Source organism: Xiphophorus hellerii, chromosome 5, assembly GCF_003331165.1.
Source record: "Xiphophorus hellerii strain 12219 chromosome 5, Xiphophorus_hellerii-4.1, whole genome shotgun sequence".
Classification (NCBI taxonomy): Eukaryota; Metazoa; Chordata; class Actinopteri; order Cyprinodontiformes; family Poeciliidae; genus Xiphophorus; species Xiphophorus hellerii.
This window is the reverse complement of record NC_045676.1, coordinates 24,533,187-24,554,015: the sequence shown is the minus strand read 5'-3', so window position 1 is coordinate 24,554,015 and position 20,829 is coordinate 24,533,187. Positions and strand designations below refer to the sequence as shown.

General features: G+C 39.8%; 1 protein-coding gene and 1 long non-coding RNA gene across 2 annotated transcripts; one reads left to right on the top strand and one right to left on the bottom strand.

The window, feature by feature from the left end:
- Window positions 1-3,147: 3,147 nt before the first annotated feature.
- LOC116719958 (uncharacterized) lies at window positions 3,148-6,065 on the top strand. Its single transcript, XR_004339292.1, has 3 exons — window positions 3,148-3,282; window positions 3,784-3,851; window positions 5,426-6,065. It is a non-coding gene; the product is annotated as an uncharacterized LOC116719958 (long non-coding RNA).
- A 115-nt stretch (window positions 6,066-6,180) lies between these two features.
- Window positions 6,181-20,801, bottom strand: pdcd4b (programmed cell death 4b). The gene is made up of 12 exons (XM_032562827.1): window positions 20,684-20,801; window positions 20,133-20,238; window positions 17,363-17,680; window positions 15,506-15,600; window positions 15,118-15,231; window positions 14,821-15,042; window positions 13,049-13,146; window positions 7,525-7,639; window positions 7,175-7,282; window positions 6,973-7,083; window positions 6,737-6,876; window positions 6,181-6,643 (listed from the first exon to the last, which is right to left on the bottom strand). The coding sequence occupies exons 2-12, from the start codon at window positions 20,173-20,175 to the stop codon at window positions 6,583-6,585; spliced, it is 1,425 nt and encodes a 474-aa protein (XP_032418718.1). The 5' UTR covers window positions 20,176-20,238; window positions 20,684-20,801; the 3' UTR covers window positions 6,181-6,582.
- Between the last annotated feature and the right edge of the window lie 28 nt (window positions 20,802-20,829).

Here is a 20,829-nt window from a genome sequence, read left to right as displayed (position 1 = left end):
GCACCCAAATATTCAGCTTTTTAAAATAAGATAATAAAATTGGTATAACATTTATCAACACGGTTGCAAGAATGATGTGAATAAAAAGATTTGTGAAAAATCATATATTACTGAACACAATGTTTACTTAATGCATATTGTAACAATAAGGAAAAGTTGCATTTTCTGTTTGTAGCAACTAAAATACTTACCACGCACAGGGTTGCTAAGCCCGGTGCTCGGGGTGCTAGGACTGTCATCCAGCCGCCAGTCAAAAAATGCTTAAACTTGACAGGAAATTTTAAAATGTAGTTATGCATTATTGGAAGACTGGAAGATTAATGCCTAAACACCAACTATAAAGTGTTAAAAAAAAAAGGCAACAATTAAAAAAAAACAAACTAAGATAAATTAACAATACCAAGCCTGGTGGCCCGCCAGGCTTATAATACACTGAAGGAAACCCTGATCCAATATCTAAGAAATCCAAATCACTGTATTAAAATGAACATGTTTTCAAGATCATGAGCGAAGTTGTATTTTATAAGATTTAATTTATTATTGAAAAGCCCAGTGCTCTTGGTGAAATTAAAATATTGCTGAATATTTAAGAAACAAAAGTGAGGGGGTTTTTTTCTCCAGGAAAATATATTTATGCGCATAATTTGCAGTGAACTATGAGTGTGCGGAATTATTGCACACCTAAATTGGACCATCTCACGTGTTTGTTGTGAACTCTCAAAGTGAGAATAACAAATAAACACCATAAAATTGGTGCATAAACATTTCTGACAAAGAAAGTGACATATATACGCACCCTTTTTTTCAATAAGCACCCTTAAGCCTCCCAGACAGTGTCTAAGGAGATTTCTTTCTTAAATCTGTTTAAGAAGAAACCAAAAGTCCTTATAGGGGATAGGCCATTGTTTCATCTTTCACACCACTAATTAGCCATGCATTGTAATACTTCATATATGCAGTGGAGCGTTGCCTTGTATATTAAAAAATACAGACATCATATTTTCGTCAACAAACATGTCTGCTCCACAGGACAATTGTTTCCTGGTAGCCTAATGTTTGACTTCTCCAAGTTAATTTCCATCTCTCAACACATTTCCTGCAATTCTGTTGACTTTTTTTTTTTTATTTGCTGCAAAGCATTTGCTGCTTCTGTGACATTTGCCATCCCTCTTAAAGACTTTTTTTTTTTTTACAACTCTTCACTTTTCAGACATTCAAATGTATTTACTTTTGCTATTAAACTTCATAAGCTAACCAGTCAAAAAAAATAAATAAATAAATAAAAACAACAACAACAAAAAACAAACAATTGAGACCAAAGTCTCTTTTACAAGGATGGAAATAGAGTAGCTGCTCCTACATATTGAAAAAAAAAATTAATTGAAGTGGATCCAAGATCAAGCAAGATCCCTCCTGGATGCTTCCCTATGGTGATTTCTCTAGGCGTCTTCCACTGGGAGCAGATCCAGGAACAAACCCAAAACCCATCTGGCGGACCAAGTTACTCCTTCTGACCCTGAAACAGTTCAGAACCCCTCAAAACGAGACAGTGACCATCACAGCGGAAAGGGATGTCTGAGTTCCCTTCCCATTCCAGCTACCTGCACATTCTGACCATGCACAAACCAACAACAATGATGTACTTTTTTAAATAAATAAATTGGAAATTAATTAATTAATGAATTGAATAATTATCTATTTAATTAATTCAAGATAAGCTGAAGTGTATTTTTAATCATGTAAAGAGTGAAAGATTAACATTTGGTCAGCAGATCATCTGAAGGAGGCCAGTGTTAGAATCAACAGGTTTATTCTATGTTTGAGTGGATTTGTAACATATTACCTCAGTCTATGTTATTGGTTATTTCAATGCACATGCTAAAAGACAAAACCGACAAGATATAAAATATTGGAGATAATAGGCCAGTTGTCATTATCTAAGACTGAACAGATTATTCTGAACAGATTTCAAGAGAACTTAACAACAACAGCCTTTTAGGCTACGTTTTGAAACTAGGTGCAGGACTAATCTATAAATGTGTGCGGTTAAAGAAAATTGTTTGAATTAAAAGAAAAAACTGACCGTTGAAAATTTTATGTAGACTTCCAATACCATTTCTGCTCTTACTCATTTCTTTTTTTTTTGTTTGGTTGATCTTTCTGTGGCTTGACGCACAGTGGGTGATTGTCTTGTTAACCGCGCAAGCTGATGACGTGGCGATCCTCTCCCAATGCTAGTTAAGCTGCCCAGTACGGCATTCTGTTTAAACCTAACAACAGGGTTGTTATGATTTCTATAACTTTAGGAAGATCAAATGATAAACTTTCTTATCTCTTCACATAGCACAACAAGCGTCAGACCTTTTTAAAACAGTGAAATACATGAGCCATATCATAACAAATGATTTATCTGATAATGATGATGTTTGCAGTAGCAACAGCGTACCAAGTTGGACATTGTACATTTTTATGAATTGTACAATATTTTTGTATATTTTTAATATTTTTGTAGTATTTTAGCCCTGTTTTTGTGATTTAGATTAATGTGTCTGCAGTGAAAGTAAATGTAAATAATTTTACCAGCTGGTGGTGTCCATCTTCAAATCTACATGTTGTTTTCACACAGAACTATCACCTGAGAAAGTGAGGAAAAATCCAACTTTGATTCTTTACGCAGATGGATATTAATACATCAGGATCAGTGTCCTGAACACAACTGAAGCACTTGAAGAGGAGCCTTAGTATCACTATTAGAAGCTGCAATCATTAACCTACAGAATCTGTGTTATGGACTGACTGCTTCTTGCAGAATCTTGCTCTTACAAACAGGCAAGCAAAGCATTGAGACTTATCAGTGAAAACCAGTTTCTGAGGGATTGTTGCAACACCGGCCTCTATGCGTTAAACCGAAGATAACACGCCCTTGCTCACCCTTGGACACAAACATTGAGATTAAAAGCCTGCAGAGCAAGCAGGACAAAGGCGTGTTCTATTATTACTGGAAGCAGCAGTAGAAACACTATTAGCGTTAGTATTATTAGAGAACAAAATCTAAACAGGATTATGTTTATTTGCATCTTTTGGACCGTTTTTTCGTTAAATAATCTGTCTGACAAAGTACAACTGTTCCGTTTAAACCTTTCAGTTCAGCTTCAATTCTCCCAGCCGCCTCTAGGTGCTGCTAAAGCGCCGAGTTAACGAAGTCAACGCAGAAGAACGTCACGTGACTCTGCGGACGCGTTGGCCTGGCAACTGCAGCAAACCTTTATCCGGTGCTTAAAGGTAAGAATGAGGAAACATTACAATAACGCATTTAAACACGCGCTGATAACGTTTTTTTTAAGTCTGATTGGACAGTCAGCTAAACCTCGCCAGGAGCCTATTTAGAGGGAAATGTCCCTTAACGTATCCGGGCCCAAGTAAATGTATCGTCGCTAACATGCTACATGGGATTAGCGTTGTGCTAATTCGCAATAATTCACGTCTGTGGTTAAACGTGATAGGTTCGAGAAATGTTCGAACTGTTTGTTTTTTTTCCTCAAATGTGCCATTGAAATATTGATATGTACATAAAAATGTTTAAGGAAAGTCAACATGGAAGGGTTTATGCTCACACATGTCAGCTTCTGCAGAATTTTATCACCACAATTGTGTATAAATGGTGACGTGTACGTGAATTAGTGTTGAATTGATGATTTTATGAGTCCGCTAGATGATAACGGATATGTTTTAAAGAAAAATACATATACATATATATATATATATTTTTTTTTTACCTTTCAGCACACGCCCACAAGACACAGCGATGCCCGAGGTCAAGTCAATATTGAGAGAAGTTCTGCCTAAGCAAGGTTTGCATCTGGACAGCAGTAGTTACAAAAGCTTGTTTGTGGATGCTCAGTGTGACTTGTGGACTGTTGAGAAATCAGCAAACCCTCGCATAACTAGTCAAAGATTCCTTTGTGCTCCCTTCTTATTATCAGTATCTGCGCTCATTTAACCAGTTAAGATATTTGAACTAGGAATAGAAATTTTTGCTAAACTATTCGTACCCTCTGGACCTCCTCATAATTTGCCAATTTATGAAAAATCTCATTGGATTTTATTGGGATTTTCTGTGATCCAGCAAGACATAACTGTGTACAGCGCTGAGGTTAAAGGAAAATAATACAAGATTTTCTAAATGGTTTACAAATAAGAATCTGAAAAGGCTAATCTTTTTTTTTAACCAAAAATCATTTTTGCTATATAAAAAAAAGAAGAAGCTAAAAATGGGTTTCTGTTTCCACTGAAAGTTAAACCTCTACTGCAGTCACAAATATTTCAAGGACAAGTAAAGTCCTTGAAAGTGCTTGATATTAAAACTGTTATTAGTTTTCTAATAATGTAACATTTGATTAAAAGCCTAAAGTTAGGAAAACATTATTTACATTTGAAAGAAGTAATAGATTTTTTTTTCACTAAAGTCAAATTTTCTTGTTATAGATCAGTTAACTACCAAAATTATTTCTATTTGCTAAATGACAGAAAACTTAGCAAGAACGCCTTTTAGAGATTCTTTTTGTAACTGTGTTTGTATATTATGTTAAAGTATTTAGTTTGAACCATAAAGGTGATTTACCATGACACAATTTATTTAGACTGTTTCAATGTATTGAATATTCGTAATGGCTCTAAGATTTGATTGAAATAAAGTTTGGCTTATATTTTATACGTTAAACAACATTATTGGAATCTGGGGATTTTCTTTGTTAAATTAATGTTCTGTTCTCAGACTACTCAAGTGTATAGTGCATGTTTGAGAGACATTTCATAACATAGATTTTGTTATATTTTACTTTGTATTTTTCCTGCTGTAGAATGTTGGTACTATCATAAGTGATTATCAATAACAGTAATAAATGACAAGTAATAGTGAATTTTTAGTTCACTTGTATTGCTTTTATCTCCAAAGTGATTCTGGGAAAGTTTCAAAATGTAAATTGGAAATGTTGATTGTGGGAAAAGTGTACGAACCCTGATTTTTGTCTCATCTGATCATCTTCCACAAGTCATCAGTCTTTCCTTGGACCTCTTGGCTCCTCTGAATAATTATAGCATCCCACTTTAAGTAGAGACATCAGGACTAAGAGTATGTGAATAGATATGCATGAAACTTTTTGGAGTTTCATTTACCACCCCTCCCCACTCCAAAGTATTCTTTTGCGTTGATCGATCACATAAAAAATCCCGATAATAGCATGAAAATGTTTGCACATTCTGTGTTGTTGTGTCTATAATGAACATAATCAGGGAGGAACTTCTCTGACTTTTCAGAATAAAGTAAACATGTGAAATGGATGTTTAGCAATTAAATAATAAACCCAGGTTATTTTTCGAAAAATAACTTTCAGGGGCTTTTTTTTTTTTTTTGCTGCATCTACAGGACAGCTCTACATGGAAGACGTCCCAACCATGGTTCTGTGCAAGCCAAAGCTGCTCCCACTCAAATCAGTCACCCTGGAGAAACTGGAGAAGATGCAGATGGAGGCACAAGAGGCCGTCAAGCAGCAGGAACTGGCAATGAAGGAGCAAGGACAGCAGATGCCCAGTTGAAGACTTGAAACCACACAAAAAAATAAAATACACGACTTTTTGGTAGAGAGCACAAGTCCAATGACTCAAACATTGGCGAGAAACTATTTTTGTAATCAGTGGAACAAACTTAAGTTGTACTTTTTGCTTTTAAGTAAGCGTCTGCGTTTAAGCAAGTCAGCACCATCTTGAATGTTTTCTCGCCTCGGGACTCCAACACCATCACGACGGCCTGCCGAGAGCGCCACAGGTTTTCAGAAAACGCACCTGAAAATATGCAGCAGCTCCTGCGGTAGGGAGCCAGCAGACTCATAACAAGTTTGTTGGTAGCGGCGGCTTATCTGCGGAATTGTGCAACATGTAGAGATTATTTTAATAGTGACAATGATAGGAAAAAAAACAAGTATTTTATAATTATTTAATCAATAAACAAAGAAATTTTTGCAATAAGTTGCTGCCCAAGTACAAAAATAAACCATTATGTTACGTTTTATGATGGATGTTTCTTTGTTTCGATGTGTTCTAGCACAGCGCAGAAGTGAAGCACAGCATATAAAAACAGCAGCCAGTTTTACACCCGTTATGACATTGAATTAACACCCTCCCTTTATTTATTTATTGTTTATTTCTTCCACAGATTCATAAAGCTCTTATCACAAATTAGTTATCTTGGTACAAACACTGCTTTTGGAAAACAAAAGGAGTAGCAGTAAAACAGAAAAGGAAAAATAACTGTACAAAACAACATGGAATGACTGACACTGAGAGGTGTGGCACTTTAAGGGATAGCTTATGTAAATGTTTGTATAGAAACACTTTGAAGTAAAGTGGTCTACTTCAGTTTAAATCAAAAGTGCAGCTTTTCTTTTTACCCAGAAATAAACCGTTGGAAGGGAGAACATTTTACTTCACCATTCAAAAACAAAAAAAAGAATGCAAGTAAAAAGGTAAGTTGTTTTTTTTTTCTTCCACTTCTTTTCAGGTATTCTGGCTCATTGAAAGGCCTAATCAGTACCGTTCAAATTTCACAACTCCGCCGTCTCCCTCGCTGACGAACCTCTTTCGGTTCCTGACAAACAGATCGCAGAGAGCGTCGATGAGCGCAGCTGGAAAACACCATCGGACCTTTGCAGACATTTGTGTGAAATTAAAGAGTACTCACCGGTGGGGACACTGGTCTCTTAATTTTACACCAATGACTCCCATGTGAAAGCTCTTCTCCACAAATTGCTCCAGGATAAAATACGCAAGAGGAACGTCGATGTTTATCTCATCGATGTCCATGTAAACTCGTTCGTAGCCCTGGAAGGGGAAAGAAATAAAACATAAAACAATCATCTTCAGGATGGAATGAGTTTCACTTGCAGTGCCTGATTCAAACAGCAGGTGGCTCCCTACCCTTCGCATTTGGTCCTCAGTGATGATGGAAGACAGAGAGAGTGACTTGAGTAGCTGCAGCACCATCTTGAATGTTTTCTCCCCTCGGGACTCCAACACCATCACGATGGCCTGCCGAGAGCGCCACAGGTTTTCAGAAAACGCACCTGAAAATATGCAGCAGCTCCTAACAGTAGGGAGGCAGGTGAGAAGCTGCGCGTACCTCATAGACAAACTCGTGGTGGAAATGCGGGACCTCCAGGTCTCGTAGGCATCTCTCCGCCTCCTTGCCGTCTCCAGACAGGCTGTACTCCTTCAGCAGCAGGTTCATCTGAAAACGGAGGATCCAGAACGAAACTTGTTCAGTTTTAGCTAAATATGATTTATGTTTTGGTTGCATATTTATAATAATAATTTTTTTTAAAAGCCTGGAATTGTGATACTGTATTTCAATGAATACATTTGAATGAATGTCAAAAGTTGCCATGTTTTCAAGGGCAATCTTCACTTTACTAGAAAGCAAAGACTACACTTCTCTGTCTAGTGAAGTGCAAGCACTAGATTGTACTCTACCTCTTTGATGAGTTGTATGACGGGTCGCTGGCCTCCGCCCGTCCCCCAATGGTTGTCGATGCGAAGGCCACCCATACTCATCTTCAGCAGCACGGCTGCTCGATCTAGCGCCGCTCTGCAGATTTGATAAAGCAAGTCAATTTGTGTGGTTTACAGGAATTTCAAGTCAAGTCAATCGAGTCTCTTCAAATGTTTCTATTAATATTTAATTTTATTGAACTCAATTTGGATACTTTTGGAAGTGCCTGCGTTTGGATTCTGAACCAATGTCTCGAATCTTGGAATAGACCAATTTTACACTACCAGCGTAATGTTTTGAACTTAAAAGTGACAATCTTTGCTCGCTTTTAAAGAGGTGAAGAAAAAACTACGGGAGAAAAATATTGAATACGCCACCCGCTACCCTGCTAAACTGAGGATTCGACACGGAGGTGGATTTAAGCTTTTTTCAGCCCCATCTGAGGTGGAGACCTTCCTGTCCACTGTTCGGGATGAGGGATAGAACATTTCCTTTGCAAGATGACCATGCACCATGACTGTTAACAGTAAAATAACGTAAGATAATCCATAATTACTGGCTGTGCCTCAAATGTTAAACCATTTCGTGTATTATCGGGCGCACCTGTGCCTGCTAACACTACAGGTGTGTTAAGTATTTTTTGTTAAATATAGTTAATATAGTTCTTGAGTGGTTTCTGCTGGAGCAAACATATCCTTATTTTTTAGAAAAAATGTTCTCTGCTGAGGATACCACAAATGTTTAGAAGTGGGGTTTATCCCACAGTTTGTTTACTGGGTGTTAAAGTGTGGGTTTTCTTTATTATTTTATTTTTCTTGGGATTTGTGGGGCACTCTCTCTATGGGGTTCATTCTGTGAGTATTGAAAGCTGTAAACTTATAGCAAAGGGCCAGAGATTTCTTTATTTTGTCCAAGTTATGTGCATTTTGTGTTGTCACTTAACCAGAATATTTTTTCATATTACTTATAATGAATAAGACAGGACTATTAAACTGTATTTCATTGAATGTTAGAGGGATTAACAACCCCATTAAAAGGAAGAAAGTTCTAACATACTTTAAGAAACAAAGCACAGACATCGCCTTTATTCAAGAGACCCATCTCACAGATATAGAACATTTAAAGTTGCGCAGGGATTGGGTTGGCCATGTATTTTATTCCTCTTTTTCATCTAAAGCTAGAGGTGTAGCCTTACTTATCAATAAAAACCTCAGATTTAGGTTAAATTATATGGAGAATGATAGATTCGGCAGATTCATTCTGGTAGATTGTGTAATAAATACAAACAGGGTAATACTTGTATCCTTATATGGCCCAAATTTAGACAACCCAGAATTTTTTAATGACTTAATTCTAAAACTGGCTGCCATTGAAGCTCCATGTATATTGGGCGGTGACTATAACCTGGTTCTAAATCCATCAATGGATCGCTCCTCTCCTAAACTTGTTACACCAACCAGATCTGCGGTGGCTCTGGCTCAGGGCATGAAAGAATTAGGATTGGGGGACGTATGGCGTTTGCGTAATCCAACTTGCAAAGACTACTCATTCTATTCCAATGTCCACAACACTTATTCAAGAATAGACATGTTTTTAACCTCACACCCACTTTTGTCACAAATTAAAACCTGTTCTTATTTAGCAGCCACGATTTCAGACCATAATCCCATACAAATGAAATTAGAATTTCATCATCCTGTTTCCTCTTCTCCTAGATGGAGATTCAGAGAATATCTTCTCAGAGATCCTGAATTTGTCACTTTTATGAATGCCAAAATCGATATGTATCTAGAAGTAAATTTAAATACCTCCTCACATTCAAATATATGGGAAGCACTCAAAGCGTACATGAGGGGGCATATTATTTCATATGTTTCACATAAAAACAAACAAAAAAGGGAACAGCTTGCTCAATTAGAAAAAGATATAAGGACTTTGGAGATTGACCATTCAAAAACAAAACACCCAGAATTACTTAGTGTTTTAAAACAAAAACGGATTTCATATGACAACCTCTGTACAAGTAAAGCTGAGGCAGCAATGGCTAGAACAAAATATCATTACTACGAATACGGCAATAAAACAAGCAAGCTACTGGCGTGGCAGATAAAAAAGGAGGACAATGAAAAATTTATTCAGAGAATTAAAACGGATGATGGTAGACATTTAGAAAATACAAAGGACATAAATTTGGAATTTAAAAAATATTATCAATTATTATATAAATCTGAACGTCACAAAGACAGTGTAGATATAAAACAATTTTTGAATCAATTACATTTACCCAAGATTAATACAACTGACAAAGACATACTGGATGGTGAGGTAAGTGAGGAGGAGGTTCGCCTTGCTGTTAAATCATTACAAAATAATAAAACCCCAGGACCGGATGGCTTTCCAATTGAATACTTTAAAACCTTTTCAAACAAATTATTAACCCCACTTACAAGTATGATCAAGGAGGCATTCCAACAGACAGCACTTCCTCAAACTTTAGAACTTGCAACAATAACATTACTTCCCAAACCTGGAAAAGATGTACAAAAGTGCGGTAACTATAGACCCCTGAGCCTTCTCAACACCGACTATAAGATCTTATCTAAAATAATAGCATCTCGGCTGGAGAAAATAATCCCAAAAATTATTCATGCAGACCAGACAGGTTTTGTTAAGAACCGACAGGGAGCAGACAATATTCGGAGGTTGTTTCATGTTATTGATATTGCTAAAAGACAGAGGTACCCCCTGGTGATACTTTCTATGGATGCTGAGAAGGCGTTTGACAGAATTGAACCTGATTTTCTTTTTGAGACCCTGAGAGCTATGAATTTTGGTGAAACCTTTATTAGATATGTAAGAACACTCTTTAATAGCCCTAGATCACAGATTTTGACCAATGGGGTTCTGTCGGACGCCTTCTCGCTCTCCCGAGGCTGTAGACAGGGCTGCCCAAGTTCTCCTAGCCTATTTTCCATCGCTATAGAACCATTAGCGATTGCTATCCGTTCTGACTTATCAATTACAGGTATAAAAGTAGGTACAGAAGAACATAAACTTGCGTTGTATGCAGACGATTTGTTAGTATTTATATCTCAGCCATTTAAGTCCTTTCCATCTTTACTGGCATGCCTTGGGACATACAGTGCAGTTTCTGGCTACAAAATCAATTACTCCAAAAGTGAAGCGTTTTCACTTAATATGACAGAACAGGAGGCACAATTACTGCCTGGTTCATTTAAATGGTGCATGGATGGTTTTACATACCTTGGCATTAATATTAGTTCCTCGTATGATCAAATTTACCGAAAGAATTACACATCATTAATTAATAAAACCAAGACAGAGCTGGAACGATGGATGGATCTCCCACTATCTTTGATTGGCAGAGTTAACTCAATTAAAATGTCTATATTACCTAAATTTATTTACTTATTTCAATGTGTCCCCTTAAAAGTCCCAATGACATTTTTTTAAAGATTTAGATAAAGCAATATCTCTATTTTTATGGCGGAAGAAGGTCCCAAGAGTTAAGCTTCTTACTTTACAGGCTCCCTATGCTAAAGGTGGATTAAATCTTCCAAATTTCAGAATGTATTACCTAACCTCCCAGTTCCGTATTTTATGGATGTGGATTTATTCAAATGGCAACGATGTGAGGTGGATCTCGATAGAGCAACAAGAGTTGAAATCCATGTCATTATCAACCATTCCCTTCTTGAGTTCAAAAAAGCAACTTTCTACAATTACATCAAATTCTTTAATTCTAGCTACCTACAACGCATGGCTTCAGTTACACGCTCTCTTAAACCTAAACATAAAATTGTTGGTTAACACACCACTTAAAGATAACCCCAACATTCCTCAACCTATAACAGATGGTATACTACAAACTTGGGTTAGAAAAGGCATTAGATCAGTAGGCGACCTTTATACCAATAATGTTTTTGCCAGCTTCGATCAATTATCTGAATTTTATGACTTGCATAGGCACAGTTATTTCAAATATTTGCAGATTAGACATTGGATTAAGAGCCAAACATTAGAGATATTCCCAAGTAAACCAGAGGAAACCTTGCTTGAATCAAGTTTATTAGATCCTAAACGTACTACTACAAAAGGACTTATTTCTTGTATTTACAAAATTGTTCTTGACTATTCACCAGCTTATGACAAGTATTCGAAAAAATCGAAATGGGAGTTGGACTTAAACTGCAACTATGATGACAAAAGCTGGAGCAGATTACTAAATTCATCTCAAACAATATTAACATCAACAAAACACAGACAAATTCAATTTAATATTTTTCACCGCATATATTATACCCCATATAGGTTGAATAAGGTGAATGCCAGTATCACTGACAAATGCCAGAGATGTAAGACGTCTGTAGGGGATCTTCTTCATATGCTTTGGAATTGTGTACACTTGCAAACCTACTGGGATAATGTAATTCTGGTAACATCAGCAGTTTGTGGACTTTCTTTAGATCCTGACCCCAGGATTTGGATACTTGGAGATATTATGTCCTTGAAATTAAATTCTTGCAAGAAACACTTTGTTTTGTTAGCATCATCTGCAGCAAAAAAATGTATACTTAAAAATTGGAAATCTATGGAACCTCCAAACCAGAAACATTGGATCAACGAACTGTTGTCATACTGCACTCCTGAAAAAATTCTCCATTCAATACGTGGGACATTGGCTAAGTTTGACCGGATATGGACTCCCTTCCTGGACATTTTAACCAGAATAGACCTGAGAGACTGATCTGTATTGATCTTTGCTGCCTTGTTTCAATTCTTTTAATATTTTTGTTGTATCCTTTTCCCTTTACTCTGGCCTATCAAAAGTGTGGGTAGTGCTAAATGTAATACTACTACATGTGTTGTTACATGGAGAGAGCGGGTGGGGTGGGTGGGTTTTATTTCTGAATTTTTTTTTTTTTTTTTTTTTGGCGGGGGGGGATTTCCACAGGGAAAAAAAAAAAAAAAAAAAGAATAATATTGTACTTTGGATGTAGATTTTGTATGGACATACATTCTGAATAAATATATATATACAAAAAAAAAAGTGACAATCTTTGGAGGAGAGGGTGTATTAACTGATGCTTCAAACAAACAGGATAGAAACACTTGAAAGTTTCTGAACTAAATATTTACTCAGATCCATACTTAGGCTCATAAAGTCATATCCACCAATCCATCAAACTGTCTCCGCTGCGAAACTGTACATTTTTCCACATCTATACTGCAGTTTGCTCAGCTATTTGCTCAACAGTCATTTTTGATGCACTTAATCTTACCTAACACTTTAAATAACCCAATATGAGTGTCAATTTTTAGCTAGTACAACTGAAAATGTCATTTCAGCTCCCTCTTTGCAGTGAGAACTTTATGGTTTGACTTACCAAGGCAGTAATCTGCTAAATTGGGTCACATTTTCAGCATGGAGTAGTAAACGGACAATAGAAAACAAATAGAAGTGCTTCCATAAACATTGAGTACCTTGCATGTTCACAATCAACTTTGCCTTTGTAGCCGTCGATGTAGCTTTTGGACAATATCTGGTCGCTAACAGCCCGAGCAATGAACTGGCCGACCAACTGAAACGAGAACATAAATAAGAATGTACATTTTAAAATCGTTAATCAACACTAGATTTATGCAATAAAAATTTCAACATTTCTTTCTTAAAACCTTTTTCTCTCCAGTATATTACAGAATTTGTGCAGGTTTCACCGACTCAAATTTAAGACCTACACGTCCACAGAAATGGCAATAAATTTACGTAAATAAACGTAGAATATACGAGATTAAATAGTCCTGTCAAGACAAAAATTTAAAACCTGTGATTGAAATATTAAAGGCAAACTTAGTTTTTAAAATGAACTGAAGACATTTAGTTCATCAGTCTTGAATTTACTTTTAGCCAAAGTCAAGACTGAGGATGTACAGACACCCTGAATTACAAACCAACTGAATAAATGAGATGTTTTCATGTTTGCTGCAAAAACACAAGTACCGTGCCACAGCTGTAATGAAGTGCAAGCATCCCAAACAAACACTGACATAACAACGGTGGCCTCTGGGGGACATGCGTTTTTGTTGACAGTAGCGTGGGCCGCACGGTTTTGGGAAAGGAAAGAGCCGGCTTTGCTGTTTTGGCCTCCACAAAGCATGCGCTCATTGTTTCCCTTCCAGACCAGAGGCAGCTACATTACAACGCGGCGCGTCGCAGCGGCCAGACCGAGCGCGTGCGAAACTGAGAGAACCCCCGAGTGAAAGTGCGGCGTATACAGAGGTGTGGGGGAAGGGCAGTCATAAAGCCCCACCAAACCCACCGAGGGGCAAGAGACAGAAAAAGAGAGAGAGAGCAGACGACTGGTCAGATAAATCAGACCGTGTAAGGAGGGCAGTGGGCCATGTTTTTTGTTGTTGTTTTTTTTTTTGCTGAGTTTGCATTTTACAAGAAACGATAGACAATGCAAAGGATTTCATGTGTGCGCAGACTGAAAAGGAAAGAGCTCACAGACGCACACAGTGGCTCTTCTCTTGCAAGCCAACAGATAAAACCGCAGCGTTATTCCCCTCTGCCAAACCACCAGCAGAGGTAAAACTCCTCCTTCAGAAACGAAACTAGAAGCCTTGAAAAGAACGGATTGTGTAACGTGGGATGGACATAAAGTAGTAATAGTTACCAAACAATTATTAACATGGCTTGCTGCAAACTGTGCACTCAACTTGTATGGCTGTCTTTTGTGCACCATCATATACGAGTTGGTTGCTTCAGAGGAGTGATTAAGCCTGTCGCAATTAAATGATTAATTGTATGAACGATTAAAAACTCCTTTCTGATGAATAATATTCTTTGAAAGGCAATTTTGTCCACAGAGACATCAGAATCCATTTTATCTGTGGTTTCGATTTGTGTGTGGTGTTTATTGTTTTTAGTTGTGTTTTGTTTTGGATATTTAAAATATCTTCCAGTTGCAGTGTGAAGTGTTCTGTACATAATTAAAGGTTTATTGGAAGCAAACTTGCATTATTATGAAATTGTCAATCTAGTACTTAAAATTAGTCTTAAATACAACAACTTAATTGTTTATATTTCTGGGACAAAGTATAGTCCAGCAAAATGTGTCATCATGGCTTTGGGTGATCTCCAACACCTAAACCCTGCTTGAAACTTCACTAAAAACAGACACACACACTTTCAAAAAGCGAACAATGTCAACCCTCAGCAACACCCACTTCAGTCGGAGGTTTTGGAAACTCACTTGAGGCGCTCCAGGTGTATCCAGGACCAGATCAGGCAGATCTCTGAGCAGCTTGTCGAAAGAGGACTCCATGTCGCTGTGGGAGAGAACGCTTCCGCACAGGTCCACCAGCAGCCTGGAGGTGAGCTCCCGCTGGCTGGCCTTGGCCTCCAGGGCCAGAGACACGGCGAGCGACGGGACCTCGCTCCGCATGGGGCCCAGGTTCAGGTCCGCAAGCAGCTCCTGACAAAAATGGGAAAAGAAATTTAGTTTGAGCTACTTTCTCAAGGCCTACTTTCTACACTTTGGAGCACTTACCGCTACTTCGTTTGTATCTCCGTGTTCAAAGTACTCTTGCACTATGGGGGTGACCGTCTTCTCGAAGTCCCTCTCATCCAGCGGAGGCACCACAGTCTCGTACACACAGTTTTCCTGTTGAAAAAGAAAAGGACAATTACTTTCCATTTTCTTGTGTTAGTTGAACAAATGCCAAACCTGCACCACAAACTTCAAATTTTTACCTTTAAACCTGTTATTAACAACTAAACAACCGGCTAATTTTAGCTCATTTTGCTTGTGAGCAGAACAGCAAAAACAGAGAATATTTTACAAAGTATCTACTTCCAAAACCCTACTGTTCTGAAGTGTAGCTCAAATCCGAGTGAATACGCCGCTAAACGATTGTCCTAAATGCAAATATAATTACCTGATCTTCGTCAAAGTTGGGGTCTTTCTTGTCCACCTCCACCGGTTCGTAAACTTCACCTGATCTTCCCCACACACCCTTTCCTCCCGCTCCACCTGCAGGTAAATGTCAGAGATAAAGGTACTGCCCTGACATCTGCTCATGTTCACTTAACAAGGGGAAAATAAATAAAAGAAGGTGAGAAACTGCAGCTTTAGTGTCTTCCGTATGTTCGTCAGCGGAAACATGAGCCGAAACATTTTCTGCAGGTTCCACCAGCACAAATTTAAGACTTTTCAAGACCAGCGACGACAAAATTTAAGACCCGCAGCATCGTATGGGTTGGCAATAGAAGTGAGCCGGTGGCAATGACAAACAGGCAACGGCTCATGATGGACACAAAAAAGCTAACTAGCTAGCTAGGGTATATTAGCAGCTAGTTAGCAGTAGCCACAACCACCTTCAGTCACAGCTTTTTTTTTTTAACTGATCACATATTTCCAATTGAATTCAGTACTGTACATAAAAGACAAAAAACAAGCATCATTGCAGTTGCTGCCAACATGGAGATCAGGCTACATATTTAGTGTGGGCGCAAACAAACAGACAAAAAACAATTGAAGGGTGAGCCCCCAGCAGATTGCAGACAGTTTAAGAACACCAAAGCAGCTTGAAAACATCCTTTAAACCCCCCATTAGTTCCACCCACTTTGTGGGTAGAGCACTATATTTAGCTCATCCCACATTAGTCGAGAATCCGTCCCACTTCTGTGTAAAAACGGCTTGCTTTCTCGCCTGTTTTACTAAAAGAAAAAAAGAAAAAGAAAGAAAGCAGCACGCCCACACTAAACGTCTCTCACCTCAACTAAAATGTAATACAGATCAAATGCAGAACAGCCCAGAGCTCAAATTGCACGGCTTCGCTGATGCGAGAGAACTGTTGTGTAACCAAGACAGGACAGACTCGGTGCCAAGAAAAACTGGACATGCCCCTTAGTCTGCGGCCCATGGGAAGAAGGCAAGTGGGCAAACCCAACTGCAGTCTGAAGGAGAGGCTAAATGAGTTACATCACTAAAGAGAGGCAAAACGTTTTGCTCTGAGCAAGAGGTTGTCTCTCTTTAGCGACGCATTCAGATGTGCTAGAATGACAGTAATTCATGTTTTTTTCTTTTTAGCCAAACATACTCAGGTCGTAATTGTAGACTAATAAATTCTGCAGATTCCAATGAGAAAAAAATAAAGCTGATGCTACGCGACACAAATCACAAGTGTTTTTGGTCTAGTCTCTAGTACAAATATACAAAACTAACAAGTAACTTTTCAGCAAGACATAGGAGCCTGTTTTAAGTCAAAAATTCCTTTATACTGATGAGAAGACATACTAGCTGTAAGTGAAATAATCTGCCATATTGCAGATTATAATACGTCTTGTTACACTGGCACATTATTTCACATATAACTAGTATTTTTTCATTTATTTTAAGGAATTATTGACTTAAAACAAGCTCCTACATCGTGCTGAAAAGTTACTTGTCAGTTAGTTTTGTCTTATTTCAAGCATACTGAGATATTTGCACTAGAAACTAGACCAAAAATACTTGGTAAGATTTTGTGTTTTTGCAGTGATGCTGGCTGGGTTCTGCATCAGACCTGCAGCGGAAAATTCCAGAAAAGCTCGGATGCACACGGGACACGAAAGGAGGCTCGTTTTAAGGATTTGAGCCGCTCAAGATCAACCGGCTAATTGGTTTATGGATCGGCGCTGGAAGGGCTACAGCAGGAAGCAGTGAGTCCCTCTGACCCAGTGGGAAAGGTGGATTCCTGATGCAACCGAAAGTACAGACAGAAGAAATATTGAGGAAGCGTCATGATATCACCTTTTTTTGGCAGGCCTCTGCCCTTCCCCATGCGGGACTTTCGGTCGAGCAGCTTGCTCTTGGGACTCGTCGGCGCCATGGAGGTTCCCCTCACTACTTCCCCGTTGTCACTGAGGGAGTCCCCCCTGCCCGAGTCCCTGGAGGAGTTTTTTCGCAGTCTCCGCTTGGCCTTTGCCTTCAGGCGAGCCTCCTGGATGTTGCTGCTGGACGAAGACACCCAGTTACCGTTGATCTCGTTGATGACGTTCTTGTTGGAGACGCCGGATCCCCCATTGTCTTCCTCGGCAGAAATGAAGGAGTCGCTGAGGTCCACGGCCTCTGTTAAGACACAGAAGAACGAGTCGGTATGCGTTTGTTACCATCAGCCGGTACTTTCACTCCGCACAAAAGCAGTTTTTTCATTTGATATTTTGGTCCGCCTTTTCAGATTTCTACTTGAAAACATGTCCGGAATAATGTTTAATGTTGACTTTTTGACCCAACAGAAGGTGACAAATGATTTTGTTTCAAATCAAAAGTACTTAACGTTTTAATCTATATACCGAAAATCAACATATTGGTCAAATGAGCACAAACTCAATTTGTTACTATCCATCCATCCATCCATCCATCTTCTTCCGCTTATCCGAGGTCGGGTCGCGGGGGTAGCAGCTTCAGAAGGGAGGCCCAGACTTCCCTCTCCCCAGCCACTTCTTCTAGCTCCTCCGGGGGAATCCCGAGGCGTTCCCAGGCCAGCCGAGAGACATAGTCCCTCCAGCGTGTCCTGGGTCTTCCCCGGGGCCTCCTCCCGGTGGGACGTGCCCGGAACACCTCACCAGGGAGGCGTCTAGGAGGCATCCTGACCAGATGCCCGAGCCACCTCAACTGGCTCCTCTCGATGTGAAGGAGCAGCGGCTCTACTCTGAGTCCCTCCCGGATGACTGAGCTTCTCACCCTATCTCTAAGGGAGAGCCCAGCCACCCTACGGAGAAAACCCATTTCGGCCGCTTGTATCCGCGATCTCGTTCTTTCGGTCATGACCCAAAGCTCATGACCATAGATGAGGGTGGGAACGTAGATCGACCGGTAAATCGAGAGCTTCGCTTTTTGGCTCAGCTCTCTCTTCACCACGACGGACCGGTACAGCGCCCGCTTGACAGCAGACGCTGCGCCAATCCGCCTGTCGATCTCCCGCTCCCTTCTTCCCCCATTCGTGAACAAGATCCCGAGATACTTAAACTCCTCCACTTGGGGCAGGACACCCCCCCTGACCCGGAGAAGGCACTCTACCCTTTTCCGGCTCAAGACCATGGCCTCGGATTTGGAGGCACTGATCCTCATCCCGGCCGCGTCACACTCGGCTGCGAACCGCTCCAGCGAGAGCTGCAGATCACGATCTGATGAAGCCAAAAGGACCACATCGTCTGCAAAAAGCAGAGATGAGATCCTAAGGCCACCAAATCGGATCCCCTCAACACCTTGGCTGCGCCTAGAAATTCTGTCCATGAAAGTGATGAACAGAATCGGTGACAAAGGGCAGCCCTGGCGGAGTCCAACTCTCACCGGAAACGAGCCCGACTTACTGCCGGCAATGCGGACCAGACTCTGACACCGGTCATACAGGGACCTGACAGCCCGTATCAAAGGGCCCGGTACCCCATACTCCCGGAGAACCCCCCACAGGGCTCCCCGAGGGACACGGTCGAACGCCTTCTCCAGGTCCACAAAACACATGTAGACTGGTTGGGCGAACTCCCATGCACCCTCCAGGACCCTGCCGAGGGTGTAGAGCTGGTCCAGCGTTCCACGACCAGGACGAAAACCACACTGCTCTTCCTGAATCCGAGGTTCGACTATCCGACGGACCCTCCTCTCCAGGACCCCTGAATAGACCTTGCCAGGGAGGCTTAAGAGTGTGACCCCTCTATAATTGGAGCACACCCTCCGGTCCCCCTTTTTGAACAGGGGGACCACCACCCCAGTCTGCCAATCCAGGGGAACTGCCCCCGATGTCCATGCGACATTGCAGAGTCGCGTCAACCAACACAACCCTACAACATCCAGAGCCTTAAGAAACTCCGGGCGGATCTCATCCACCCCCGGGGCCCTGCCACCGACAATTTGTTACTATTTGTGATCTAATCAATTATAATAATAAATACATTTTCTGAAATTGACACAGTAAAACGCAGATTAATGATTATATTGAAAACCGAATAAGTTTGATTTTTAAAATTCTATTAATGGTGTATTTGCTTCAATGTAGAATATCCTCCCACTGTTTTTAAATGGTGAAAAATGTCAGTTTCTATAGTAACAAATATGACCTTTTGCCTGACATCTTAACTGTAACCTCTAAAAAAAAATCTAAGCATTCTTCAAAATGCTGTTTATTTAACGCTTTATTGCAATATCTAAAAATAACAAATTACGCATTTGTTGATATTTCGGTTGACGGCCGTTTATAAATGACGGCTTTTTAGACGCCATCTTAATTTTTTTTCTATTTTTTGCTCTTTCAAATTAAATCCTTTGTTCAGACGCACGTTTCATTTTGAAGGTCTCCATATGCAGTCCCTTGAAAAGAACTACATCCCGTTTAGGTGAAATTACGTTTATTTACTATGCACTCAGCTACAAACATGTGAGTAGAAAAACTGACTCAGTTCAGGGTGCAGCGAGAGGAAACACGAAAATCACCCACTTCCACATAAAAAAAAAAAATTTAAAAAAAGTCCCACTACCCTACATCGGTCCCGGCTGATTAAGCGTTTGAGGTTTTCACACTTACCAACAGGGTTTGCGTTCAGCCAAGCCTCGCAGTCAGCTGCCATAGTTTACAGTAGAAAAGAGCCTTTGCAGCGGAACCGTGCAAAAACAAGAATCACCGAAGATAACTGCAGAAACGGGAGGAAAAATAAATGAAAATTACATATTTGGCTGCAGACGTGCAGCGACGGTTTGCCCAGACGTGTCGCAACACAACCCCGGCCACCACCCCCTTCAACCATTTTCATTCAAAGACGTACTGTTGACAAACAAAGGCTAACGCAGTTAAAAACGACAATGTTAATATTGCAATGCACTTCCCTGGTTTTAATTTCCCGTAAACAGGGTGACTTATTCCACAAAGCTACAAAATGCAGTACACGTCTAGAGTAACCGTTCTGTTGCGTCGTTAACTTATCTTACCTCGAAGCCCACACGTTAGTAAAAGATAACATCTAACGGTCAGCAGCTAAATGGACGAAGCTCTCAGCTTTCTAACAATGCCGAAGTTTTGACTGTACAAATGTGCCCACTCAAATGTTTTACTCGATAACAAGATTATAAAACACCTACCGTTTCGCACCTTGAAGCTTTAAACTCTGACGCGAAGGCTGTTGTTTTTGTTTTACTTACCCAGCAACGCAATCGCTTAGGCTTGTGTTTTTCCTCATCTGATTGGTCCAGAGGAGGGGGCTGTTTCAGGGGAGCCAATCAGAGCG

What these genes read in the sequence shown, in the direction of transcription:
- pdcd4b (XM_032562827.1), bottom strand. Translation starts at nt 20,175, where the DNA reads ATGGCAGCTGACTGCGAGGCTTGGCTGAACGCAAACCCTGTTG. An exon ending in GAGATACAAACGAAGTAGCG is followed by an intron (nt 15,043 to 15,117) that starts GTAAGTGCTCCA and finishes CATTTTTGTCAG; the next exon opens with GAGCTGCTTGCGGACCTGAA. An exon ending in GTTGATTGTGAACATGCAAG is followed by an intron (nt 7,640 to 13,048) that starts GTACTCAATGTT and finishes TCAAATCTGCAG; the next exon opens with AGCGGCGCTAGATCGAGCAG.